The 13,189-nt window shown below is 42.5% G+C and overlaps 1 protein-coding gene across 17 annotated transcripts in view; it reads right to left on the bottom strand.

Annotated features, from left to right (window-relative positions):
* tnk2b (tyrosine kinase, non-receptor, 2b) overlaps positions 1-13,189 on the bottom strand; it is a 54,772-nt gene that overhangs the window by 8,100 nt on the left and 33,483 nt on the right. For 8 of the 17 annotated variants that reach the window (XM_069511929.1, XM_069511928.1, XM_069511938.1 and 5 more), the window contains 13 exons: positions 12,336-12,406; positions 8,908-9,183; positions 8,256-8,408; positions 7,434-7,597; positions 6,475-6,594; positions 5,952-6,078; positions 5,667-5,813; positions 5,265-5,359; positions 4,785-4,979; positions 4,366-4,457; positions 3,130-3,252; positions 2,423-2,856; positions 582-1,799 (listed from right to left, as the gene is read on the bottom strand). In XM_069511929.1, the coding sequence (XP_069368030.1) occupies positions 582-1,799; positions 2,423-2,856; positions 3,130-3,252; positions 4,366-4,457; positions 4,785-4,979; positions 5,265-5,359; positions 5,667-5,813; positions 5,952-6,078; positions 6,475-6,594; positions 7,434-7,597; positions 8,256-8,408; positions 8,908-9,183; positions 12,336-12,406 (3,215 nt within the window). The remainder of the gene's footprint in view (positions 1-581; positions 1,800-2,422; positions 2,857-3,129; positions 3,253-4,365; positions 4,458-4,784; positions 4,980-5,264; positions 5,360-5,666; positions 5,814-5,951; positions 6,079-6,474; positions 6,595-7,433; positions 7,598-8,255; positions 8,409-8,907; positions 9,184-12,335; positions 12,407-13,189) is intronic. The other 9 variants (XM_069511939.1, XM_069511940.1, XM_069511943.1 and 6 more) reach the window with 4 other exon arrangements.

The following is a 13,189-nucleotide window of genomic DNA, read 5'->3' as shown; positions in this document are numbered from 1 at the left end:
TAGGGAAGTAATCTGATCAATAACCAGAGATATGAGCAATTAAACACCATTAACACACACACACACACACACACACCAATAAAGATTATCTTCTGTTGCCCCCTTGTGTTCAAAGTATGAACAAATGCAACATGCTGTGCACAATAACATACATGTATACAGTACATGTTTGGTTTTTGTTTGTTCAAGATACATTTTAAAGCTGTGTCAGTCTTCATAGAGGAAGTGTAAACTGAGATAAGTCAAAAAAACATAAATATACTGACTGAAATATATAACATCTTAAATGTAAAGGTTTAGTTACTCTGAACATCACTGGTATTTTATCTTATAGCTGTGTGATAATGACCTAACTACACATTTACTCATAGAGAATTAATGGCTCTGTCTAACTTTTACGCATCGTGGTCACTGCAGTGGACATGAGTCTTTATAATTTAAATGCATATTGCATAGTTGTATGCATGTATATATATATATATATATATATATATATGTTTGTTTTTTTCAGCAAATGATTTAAAGCATAAAATTATACATGTGTTTCAAGAAGTTGGTCCTCCCAACCTCTCTGACCTTACCATTTTGACCCTGTCAGCTGAGTTCGCTCCTCCATCTGTCCTAGTACAGGAACCAGTGACGGCTGGTGCTGTCAACCCTTCCGACGCGACGCGAGGGAGACTAAGTGATGTCCTCATCCCTGACCGTGGTCCACCCAGACTGCTGTTATTGTTGGAGGAGAAATTAGCCTTCAGCTCACCCAGCTGGACAAGGCCCTGTCCTTGGGCATGTCCCTGGACAGTCTGGTTGCTGACCACCATGGGTCTGACGGTGGCAGTGTTGGCTTGCCGTACATGCCTTTCCTCCATACCACTCACAGGAAGGCTTTCTGCCTCCCTGAAGAAGCGATCGTATCGGTCGAGGTATGGCGGTCTCTCCGGCAGAAGGTAATAGTGGGTGTTACTCACTTTACGTCCATCACGTACAATGGGGAGGATGCAGGGGCCCTTACTGGCAGGGTCCTTCCCCTGCGCCTGGATCACTTTGGGTGCAGCATATTTAGGATCTGAGGCGAAGCTGTGTGTGGTAGGCATGAGTTTACCTGGAGAGGTGGAGAGGTAGGAGCCATAGGCGTGTGTGGGGGGGCAGGATGTAAGGGGAGCCTGCATGGTGGTGGGGCTGACAGAGTAAATTCTCTGCTGGGGGGAGCCCACTAACAGGCCCATGGGGCTGGGAGTCCTGGAGCCCGGCTGAGACAAAGGGTCCCTTGGAGGGATCTGAGGTGGTCGGTTCTGATCCAGGCCTGAAACGGCCTCTGTGGCGTCTGCTGGTGTCGGTGAAAGAGAAAGATCTCTTGACCAGCGAGCAGATGTGTAGTCACCCCTTTTTATGGGGCGAGGAGGGATGGGAACACGAGGGGGGATTTGGGGTTTGTCTTCACAGGAGGAGAAGACGCTCTGCTCTTCTCCCTCTTGGGTCAGAGGAGAGTGGGGAAACAACACAAACGTCTGGGAGGGCGAGCTCAACCGGGCAGCGCTGCCTTTCGGTACGTTGAGCCTCCTCATGCACTCCTGCTGGAGTTCTTGGAAGATTTCTGCCGACTGGGAGAAAGATGTGGACAGGCCCTGGCTCTGCTTGCTGGGGAGGAAGAGGTTGTCCTCCAGACCTGGACCCCTGGAGACAAGAGCATCAACCTGCTCCTTCTGTCCAGAGGAGGGAGCCACATCAGCCTCATCTGGGTGAAGAACATCGCTCTGCTCTTCTTCATGCTGCTGCTCTGAGCTGTTGATGGAGCTCACCTGAATGAGTAAAGACATTTCTCACTATTACAACAGCTGCTTTCAGACATGCTCTGAACTAGATAATCCCCTAAAATTATCTGGAGGGACTACATGTGAGAACACATCAGTCAGAGTCAGGTGCCAAAGACATTGTCCGAGGTTTCTCCTGCCCCCTAGTAAACAGTGGATAATGTCCAAATGAACCCTTGTGAGAATACAGCAGGATTCACCACAGGCGTGTTGATGACGTTTCTAACACGTGACGGAAACAAAACAAAGACCACAAGCTTTAAGAATTTTTGGTAATAAGGGCCAATGCGGTGTTAACAGAACTGAGACGCTATGTCCCGCCTCTGTAGGCTGCGCCACCTCTCGTCTGAACACTTTAAAGATTTGTGTTGTCGTGACCGTGTCTGACCAGAGAATCCCGTGCTGCACTCTTCATGTTTGAAAGGCAAACTGTGGAGAATGTCCGGACCCTATTCTGCAGATATTCTCTACAGTTCATGTCTGAAAACAGCTTATGTAAACAATTTACGGCTTCAGTACAGTCCACTATAGAACAAACATAACAAAAGCAAATAACATTTCCATTAAATTTTGGCATAGTGTGAAAGATGCTGTATCACCTCCTACCGTACCTCCATATCATCTTCATCTCGGGCGACATCGTCATAGGCTGGGGGTGGAGGTAAAGGTCGGGCATCCCAGTCCACTACTGGTGTGGGGTGAAGCGGGCGGGGTAACGATCTGGACGGACTCTGAGGAGGAGTGCGGTCCATGATGTTCTCAGCTTCCAAAGCCAGCTCCGCCAGAGAGGGGATCTGAACTTCTACCACAGGGGAGGGGGAGGGAGTGGACGGGGGGAACTCTTCCCCAAAGTCAATTAGGGACACTTCACCGTTGTGGTTGTAGCCTGAGCCTGGACTACGGCTAATCCCCTGTTTGGAAGCAGAGACCCACGCAGCAGGTTTAATTTTTAAGCTTTTGACAGAACCAGTCTTTCGAAGTGATAATCTCTTTAGTCCTACGGAGGTCAGATCCTCGTCCTCATTTACGGGATCGTAGCAAGGCTCTGCAGACACAAAAACAAACACTCTTATTAATTTACTGTAAAGTTTTAGAAAGTGCAGACACTGAGGTTCTCCAAGTTCACTCCACAAAATACACTCCGCTCCAACAAAGACTTGGAGTTAGCCATACGGTGCACAGCAAGGACACTGCACAGCTGTTGGGGGGACACAAGGGTGGATGGATGAAGAAACAAAGATGCGAGGTAAGAAATAAAAGCGGATAAGAAAATCACTGCAAACTCAGGCTGAGGAGAGACAACAACTATGGGATGTACCTTTGAGGAGTGGAGCTAGGAGGGAACAGAGAGGGCAGGAGCAATGGGTGAGGAGCTGCTGAGAGAGACCAGACTTACTCTTGATTAACACGGCTGGTTGAGGAGGGCGGGGAGGAGGCTCTTCTGTAGAAATACAAACAGAAACCGCAGCAGCAAAAAGCAGAGAAGGAGAAAATATGACAGGAGCGGATATTAAAGATTAGAAAAATAAGCAGGGGGCAAATGTAAGATACGCTTTTCAAGCAAATGTTAGACACGAGCTGTTTTAGAGTCATTTTTCTGAAGCAAGATCTACACTTCTTCAACTTTTATTTTATTATAGTATTTATATTATTTAATGTATTCTTTATTATTCAATATATTAATTATATCATTATCCATCACATTTTCCTTAATTTTAATGCTATCTTTTATAAGTGGACTAACAACACTGAAGATGTTTCTTTTCCTTAATATTTATTTGGTTCAGTAACATGTGTAGTCAGACCAGGTCTATATTTGCGATGGGGATTAGTTAAGAAATTGAAATGTTTTTTCTCATAGAAAGTGAAAACATACCTGTGATTTATGATCATATCAAACAGACCTTGAAATGAAGGTCTGAAGTTTATCTTTCCAGTGCCACGGCACAGATTCAGATCTTAATTAACTTTATTGTAATAACATCAGTCTAAATATCAGTCACTTTTTAATTGAAATTCAAACATTCATTTAAATGTGGGAGAAAAGTTCATGTTTGACCTGTAATTAACCCTGATGGCTGAAGAAGTTTGATCCAGCAGAGGGCGACCCCTTGACCAATTGCATTTCCTGTTGACCTATAAGCCAGTAATGTTACCATGTCATGCTATGAAAATGGAGAATGCTATCAAGCAAAAGCTGTCCTCGGTGGACCATCAGGACACAAGAGCCTCTGAGAAGTGGCTAGTGGAAGTAAGTTGAGTTCTACAGCTTAGACTTTGTGAGTTCAATTGTTTCTGCTTGCTTTCCAACCAAGTCAGGCAGCGGCTAATGTTTATCCTGATCTGACTCTGAATATATTAAAGCAAATTGCGCCAATTGACAAATTCATTCAAGCTTGATTTATAGGAATAGCGACAGCCCTGACAAATCAGTCCAAACTTAACAATTTGATCTTAGTGTTAGTGGAAAGGTTTAAAGAATACATATTCTACAGTGTTTGTCAGTTATAATGATCATGACTCTGGCATAGTTTTTACTAACAGTCCTACTCACTTTTAGCTCGTCCTGGAAGCTGTGTGGGTCGAGTCCCACTGAGATCTAAACCCAGGACGTCAGGAGGATCCATCGGATTCCCGAGGTACAAACTGCAGGGAGGAGAGCAACACACTCTATTTTACTATAAGTCTCAAAATAGTGAAGCTGTATAACCCGGACGTCATTATGCTGCAATAAGCAGGTGGACATTTAAAATAATATCTCACTGCCATCTAGTGGTTATAGTTATTACTGCTACAAACCAGCAAAAACTGAAGACCATCATGGTCCAATGAGGGGGTTATAATTATATTATACATATACTTATTTATGAATTATTTAATGGTGACATATTCAGAACATGTAAAAAACCTCTGTGGGTGCCTTTTACAAAACACTAAAAGTTGATAATTAGTAAACAAGAAGATAGTTCTTACTCATCGATCCTGTCAGCGAAGCCCCAGCAGTGCCGAGGGTTGCTGTCTCCGTGTCCAGTGTGGATGAAGCTGTTCTTGAGTGGCCGGCTGATATCATGGGCCGACAAACCCGCCACTGATGTCACCACATTTCTGGGGAATGGCCCCAACAGAAGAGTACGCTTGTTTTGACCTCGCCACCAGTAGTTCTCTGCCCTGGAGGACAGTGAGGATGAGACAGGACAAACCACACCTTATGACACAGAGAATCAAGGGTCTAATGTCTGCATCGAGTAATCCTACTCAATCTAATTAGAAGCCTGAAAATTACGCTACAGGGCATTTAGATCTATAGAAATTCAAAAATGTTATGTCAGTGCAAATATCTTTAATGTTAAGTGTAGACTGAAATTAGATATATTTAACAGTTTTTTATTTAAAACTGTATTTATCAGTAGTGAAGCTGGAAAGTAAAATGCGTCTAAAACTTTATTTACTCACCTTCCCTCTATGATGGTGATGACATCATTGAGTTGGATCTGTAGTTTGTCAGGTTCGTCAAAGTCCTGCAGAGCACACATGTCTGTGGGCATTGACTGAAACACGCACACACACACACACACACACACACACACACACACACACACACACACACACACACACACAGAGGAAACATTTACAAGTTGGGCCTTTGGTAAACTGGCTCTCAGTTATTTTCAGCTTTTTTCATTTTCTGCTGAAACTGTCCACTAGGTGGAGCTAAATGCCCATTTATGCAGCAATAGATTCTGATGGAGCCCAGGCTCCTACCAATCTGATGTCCTTAGTTAAGTTGGTTTGCATTGACATTAAGGAATCTTTAGCAGTATAAAAAGAAAGTAACAAGTTAAAGAAATTCCATACCTCAAGCAGGAACTCTCTCAGGGCAACAAACGTAGGTCTGTCATCGGGTTTCTGTGCCCAGCACTGCAGCATGACGTTATAGATATCCTGCGGACAGTCCTCTGGCTTTGGGAGGCGTTCACATTCTTTATCAATTTTGTGCAGAATCTAAAATAAAATAAACATTTTACCACAAAAGAGAAAAAAAAAGAATTAAATTTTGTGCGTCTGTCTTTGATAATTCATCTTGTTTGTGATCATGAATTTGATATATATATATATATATATATATGAGTCTGTGTTTACCTGGCTCCCATTGAGACCCAGCCAAGGCTCCTGACCGTGTGTGAACATCTCCCAGAGAGTGACGCCAAACATCCATGTGTCTGTAGCATGGGAGAACGTTCTGGTCTTCAGACTCTCGGGGGCGCACCTGGAAAACAAGAATCAAACGACATTAACCAGTTATCTACAGTACAAGTTTGTCCAGAGGTAAAGCTCCATTTAAAAATGGATGTATTGAAAAAAAGGATTTAAAAGGATGCATTGTTTTGAAATGTAACTAATATTACAAATCTAGAAAAATTAATTCAAGAGGCACTTTTCTAGATTTCAGGACAGACTTATCGTCTGACTGCCAGAGTATGTGGTTAAGACAAAATATAAGCTGAGTGAGTTATGTTTTAGACAGCAGCTGGAATGGAATGCAGCTTTGACCAGATTCTCTGTGAGTTATTGTCACACCCTGCCCTCTAAAATGCTCATATTCAAATCTGGATTATTTCAAAGTTCAGCTCTAGTTACTGTGTGGAGACTTCAGTCCACCCACCATGCAAAAGGGACCTTGCGATGCTCTTGCATGACGTAGTGCTCATGGTTGTTAGGCAGCGCCCTCATCAGGCCAAAGTCACCGATCTTCACTCTCTGAGCCGAGGCCAACAGGATATTCCTGAAGAAACACGTTCAAATATTTCACATTTAAACATACATCTTTTACCAAAGACAGTGAGTGTTGGTGGGGAATTAAGCTTAAACTATTTTGATCTATCAAATGTTAAGTTTTGATTAAAGCACAATAACACAAGTCTTAGCATTTCTCCATACAAAATTATCAACAATCAAGAATTATATGATAACTGTCTGTTGATAGAAGAAAAGAACAATTCACATCAGATTCAAATTAAAACCTAAAAGAAGTTAAAGCACAACATCATTCTGGAAATTGACCAAGAAACATGTGTTGTTACATTTAAATATGATCCCACGACATAAAACATATTTGTTATCCCAATCTGAACATGGCCACAATCAGGAGCTACTATAGATTTTCAGTGTAGGCGACATATAAATATTGAATCTGTGAGGACAATAACTGTCTGAGGGTATGAAACTAGCAGGACTTTAATGTTCAAGAATTTTAATACATGTAGAGAAATCTAAGTGTTTAGTATTGTTATGTGAACTCATCACCATTTTCTCACAACTTTAACTGGGAAAGTTACACATGTTTACCAGACATTTAAGCATCAGAATAGTTTCAACACTTGAGTGAAAATGACTAATTTAGGAAAGACCATTAACTTAGACCACCCAGTACAGGCAGCCAACAACTGACTCATTTTACTTGTGTGCCAGGTCTCCCTGTAATGGTCTGTAAATTACTGGGTGGAGAAGAAGGGGAAGAAATATAAATGATTCAACATACCAGTAACAAAATGTCCTAAAAAAGAAGATTAAATAAATGCTGCCGAAGCCTTGGTCTAAATTAAAAATCACTGTGGCCCTCACCTGGCTGCCAAGTCCCTGTGTATGAAGCGCCTCTGCTCCAGGTAGGCCATGCCACAGGCCACCTGTACAGCGTACTGACACAGAGTGTGGATCAACACTGGACCCTGTGGACGGACACATCGCAAACGCTCCAGCAGAGAACCCAGAGGAGCCAGCTCCGTCACCTGCACAGCATGGAGAGAGATAAAGAGAGGGTGGGTGAAACGAGGAAAGTGGCAATCAATAGTAGAATATAAAAATAAAAAGAACAGGGGATAGAGGATATTGATGAGAAAAGAAAGAGTGTGATTTGAAGAAGCGAAAAGAGGATGAAGAGAAATTGGTAAAAAGAGAGAACGTGAGAAAAAAATGAAGAAACAAAAGAATTGAAAGAAACACTGGCAATAGGTGATAGTAACACGGTCCAAAAACTAATCAAATAAATAAATGAAATAACCAGCTCCTGTTATGACAAAAGCCTTGAGAGGCCTGACCTGGGTCAGATTGACTTTAAGGTCATAAAGCCTAGAGAGGGCCTGAGAGTTAGTGTGGGTGTAAGTGAGAGCACAGGGACGCAAAGAAAAAGACATCTAGACTAGTGGATGAAGTCCACGTGTGCATATACTGTAGCTGTGTCTCAGATCGGGGCCGCATGCTTCGGAGGCTGCATTTGAAAACTGCTTGCATCTCAGCTGCTCAACTAGACTGTCCCAATTTGAAGGCTCCTTCAAATGTGCCTCTGCTGCATCCTTCTTGAGGACGCGGCCCATGAATTGAGACAGAACTTGTGTTTGTCTGACTCTGTACATTCCCGTGTGCGTGAGTTTTCTGTGTGTCCACTACCATCTTCATTGGGTGTGTGAGCACCACACCGTAGAGGCGAATGAGGTTCTGGTGATCCAGGGAATGCATGGCGTTGACCTCGCAGATGAAATCCTCCAGAGCGTCGGGCTGGCTGAGCACGTCTGTCTTCAGACACTTCACAGCTACATTCAGCTGGAAAAACAGTCAAAATCATTTCACATGACAGCTTCAGATTCATTCACAGGAGCAGGGTATTGTTTTCACCCCCGTCTGTCTGTCTGTTTGTATCATTAAGAGACTGTGGCAGAAGAAAAACATTTTACATATATATATATATACACACAGTATATATGTATTTTTTCATTATCCTTATCAGCAACTGCTCTGAAAACTACCTTTAGTAGTTTCTTCTATGTGTATGGCATCTGTTTTTTATCCTGAGTTATTTGTATTCTTTTGGGGTTTTTGGTAAAGTTTTGTGTGTGTTAGAAATGTCACCAATTCATGCTGTGCAAGAATCTCTTGTTGTATTCTCATATGTGCTCATTCTGCCATTTTCACTAGGGGACTGAGAAGAGAAACTCCAGAGAATATCCAGAGCCTCTCACTCGGACATTTGCATCGTCACATACAGTCTGCATGCATGTCAGTAAGAGAACTTATTAATTATGACAGGTGTAAATCTTCTCACCACCTTCCCTGCAGGTGTTAGCCACTCTCCTCTCTTCACGACGCCAAAGGAGCCGTCCCCAAGCTTCTCAAACAAAGTCAAGTCCTTCTCAGGGATGAGACAGGTCAGAGCTTGCTGCTGCCCATCAAGGGGACCACCGCCACCTCCACCAGGCTGTGTGGCCAGGACTCCCTCCCCCAGGCCCAGGGGAGGCATGGGGGACAACTTTCTAAAGGAGGAGGCCGGCTGGCCCTGCTGGGGGATGTCTCCTCCGTCTGGGCGCTTCCCGCTAAACACCTAGAGAGGAACAGAAGAAGAAACTAAACATACTGACAAATAGTTCAGTGAGGAAATATTAAGGTGAAATGTGTGAGAAAGTCAAATATTGAAGTGAAAGAAGAGAGAAACATTTGTGTTTTGTTACGTCGACTACAATGACAATAAAGAGTTGAATTGTACAGTCAATAAACAATACAGAGTCATATATTAGTTTTAAAAAATGTCAACAACTGCTCTAGAGGCTGAAACCTGAGAAGTTCCACATTTGTGCTTTATACTGAGATTATATCTGCGCGGTCACTTTGTGCTCAGGAGACACTGGACTGGAGAGTGTGGGTGGACAGAAAGAGACGACACCAGACACTCGTTTATGTTTCTTAACTTTAACAGCTGCTTTTTTCCATTTCTATAAGCTTAAAAGAATATCTTTCACTTTCTCCATCTCTTCTCTTTCCTCTGCTCACCCCCTGGCATTCCTCTCCCACACATAGGATTGACCCACTCACTGTTGGAGGCCTGCATGAGGCACCACTATTTGGAAGTGCCTTGCATGATCAGCACTGATAAAACTGTATGTTTTCTTTTTCTTTCAGTCATTCATCATTCGGAAATGTATAGTGGAACTGGCTCTACCCAGATAAAACACTCCAGAACTACGGAAGCTTGAGCCAGACAGTAACAGTTTCAATGTGGCTTACTTTGGTTTGGGCCTCTTCATACCTACAGAGACACTAAATCCACTGTAGCTGCTGAAACCCCTCAAATGACGACCTCAATTCACCCTTAACGTAAACATAGAGCTTCATCCTCCTCCTCTGTTGCATCTGGACACTTGGTGAATGTGCAGTGTGAGGAGCCTGTGGTTGGACAGCAGAGTCATGCTCACAGGCTCTATCCGGGCCTGAGGGCACACGGAGTAATCTCTCGTTCTCCAGTACTATAAATACAGACCTTACTCTTACCATACAGCTGCTCTCAGATGTGCATAACACTCTACATAATCTTCACCTGACTACTTACAGAGTTTCTCCTGCCAACCTAAAAAACAATCCAGATAATGTCCAATGTCCAAAACAACAGGAGGAGTGAGTGAGTGGGCGTGTTGCTGATGTGTCTAAGATTAGACTAAGATGCTTTCATATGTAAAAGGAAAACTCTGCAGAAAGTCTGAAAACATTTTCTAGAGTTTATTATCTGGATTTGGCTTATGAAAAAGAACTGTATGTGTGTTATGAATGAGCATAAAAACACACATGGTGGAGTGTTTTTAAAAATAACTAAAGAATCTGCAGTCAGTCAAAATGTAAGTATCAAACACACCCTCATCATTAGGGGAGAGAGAAATGTCTTGACTCTTGGCTACAGCGTTGATGACACAGCAGGAATGACTTAGCCGTTAGGAAGTGCTCATTAGGAGGCACTATTAGATTTAGTGAATGTTTCTGTGTGCTGGCATACGTGTGTTTGTATGAGCGCTTTCAAATCCTTAATGTGAACCTGCACAATGTGTGTGCTGTGCAGAGCCAAGAAGGGAAAGCTTTGTTTAGAGGCCCTAAATAAGACCGTTTACTAAAATAGGAATGCACATAGGAATGCTGCTGATACCAGATAGTAGCAGACAAAGCTAAATTTGCACATCATCATAATTCCTGCCAATAAATAACATGAAGCGTGTCAGAAATGAAAAATGAAAAAACTTTCTTCCTTATAGGTGAAACAATATTTCATTCAAAGCATGAATAAATTAACGACATGAATTCTTGATTGGCTTTTGAACAAAGGTCAATATTCACAAATGGCATCGTCAGTGAAAAAGAGGTGTCAATGAATGACTAGTGCCGAACATATTTGACTGGCCAGATATAAACAGTAGCGGGGTGTGTGGTTTCACATTCACACTGGACCAGACATGACATAATGCTACAGACCTTTTTAAAAACACCACCACCACCTCTCTAGTCACTGTGTGGTGAGTGGGTTTCAAATAGGAGGCTCGAAATTCTCTCCCTCTCCCTCACACACACACACACAGGGAGACAGAGCAGGCTGAGAAAGCAGATTACTCAAACTGAAGATGGTGCCAGACGCGAAAACAGACAGGTGTAATTATAGATGGCAAGCACCGTCCACTGGGCACCACGACATCCACTATGAACAGCCAACACACACACTTGTTTGTGTGTAGGTACATCAGATCAGTCTCTCTGTGAACTTGTGTAGAAGGTACACAAGTTTTCTGTGTTAAGGTGAAGAAGGAATAATGATGCACGCCTCTGTCTCTTTAAGGGAGAGACTTATGCTTCCTGAGAACATTTCTGTGAATGCAGCGTGCACTGAATCTGTGTCACCGGCTCTTGTGACTTGACTCGTGTGTTCATGTGTTTGTCTGCATCTGAATGTGGACGTGCTCCTCCTCATGTGAAGGGTCAAGCCCTGTTGTACTCTTGGGGGGAATGTTCCCTACAGACTCACACATCTGTGAGGGACAGATGTGTTTTTCTTAAGTAAAACAAGCAGCAAGAAACAATAAGAAACCTCTTTGGTCTCCTCCCCCAAATTGTTGCCTCTAGCTTGTCCTAAAATGAACCAGTAAAGCCACAACCTTCCAATGGTCACTACTGTTTTATGAAACAGACTCCAGTTAAATTTATTTGTTGCTTGAAATGCATTTCCCAGTTTAAAACAGCATACAGTATGAAGTGCTGCTGGCAACACTACATTCCAGCAGATACAGTGTGTCTAGGTCATTTTATATATTTGTGTTCCTAAAAAAACGATGATGCCAAAATTAGCTCAGCAAGAATTTGCAAAATGTGATTATACCATATATAGAGATGTAAATGAGGCACTAGTTTGAATGACCACTCAAAGCAGTGCTGCACAGTTTTCCCATATACCTATTTACACACACATTCATACAGAGCATCGAAGTGCAACACTTTCTCTATCACACATCACTCACACACTGCTGGCACAACAGGGGCAATTTGGAGCTCAGTGTCGTGCTCAAGGACACTTTGGTACATGAACCACCTACCTCTATAGTTACCTCCTGGACCTCAGCCTCCCACAGACAGACCCAAACATTGCCACATAATGTCAAGCACACTATGTACCATAATAAATGTTCTGTGATTGTGTGTGTGTGTGTGTGTGTCTATATCGGTCACCTTGCTCATCCAGGACTTGCGCTTGCACATGGCTTTCCTCCTTTTCACAGCTTCCCACAGTCGTCTCTGCCCTGTATCAAGAGAGTAACAGAAAAAGGATGAATACAGTGCTGGTCAGTGGGAAATCTCATATAAGACACAAACACTGCAGCTGCATCTTCTTGCATCCGTCCCACAGGATCGCTTCCGACCTAAATTACAAGAATTTCAAATAATATCCAACAATACCATCATTTAAAACAACACTCAGAACAGCTTTCTAAGAAAAGATGGAGAATGTACTCAAACAATGTGAGAAGAGAAATAAGTATAGAGACCATTTTGCACTGGGATGACACCAGCGTGTACTCAGTATTAATAACAAAATATTTACACATACACTCAATACTCATGGGTCAGACACACACCTTCAAACTCAGCCTTCAGTTTATTATGACCCTATTTAAAGGTTCAGTGTGTAGAATGTAATCAAATCTAGTGGGGAAGTTGCATGTTGAATGCAGCTGAATACCCCCCACCTCACCCTCCCCTTCCAAACATGAAATGATCCATGAAAACCTTCAATTTTTATAAAAACTCAAAAGGTCCAGTTTGTACTACTGTAAAAAACATAGCAGCCTCCATAGAGAAGACCTGCTCCCAATGTAAACAGTATTTATATGCAAAGGGCCCATTCAAGGGTAAAGAAACAACAATTCGTACAATAAGATGAAACACACTAGTGAAAACATCACTAAGATAATAATATTAAATTTCTGCCAATGATCCTTTCCACCTAAATCTCACACACTGGACCTTTAAGTTAAATGAGGTATCTTGAATGACTGTAACACTATTGTGGTGATAATATCTAT

This window comes from Paralichthys olivaceus, chromosome 16 (genome assembly GCF_024713975.1).
Source record: "Paralichthys olivaceus isolate ysfri-2021 chromosome 16, ASM2471397v2, whole genome shotgun sequence".
Taxonomy (NCBI): domain Eukaryota; kingdom Metazoa; phylum Chordata; class Actinopteri; order Pleuronectiformes; family Paralichthyidae; genus Paralichthys; species Paralichthys olivaceus.
Note: the sequence above shows the minus strand (reverse complement) of the source record. Positions and strands in the feature narration are given on the sequence as shown.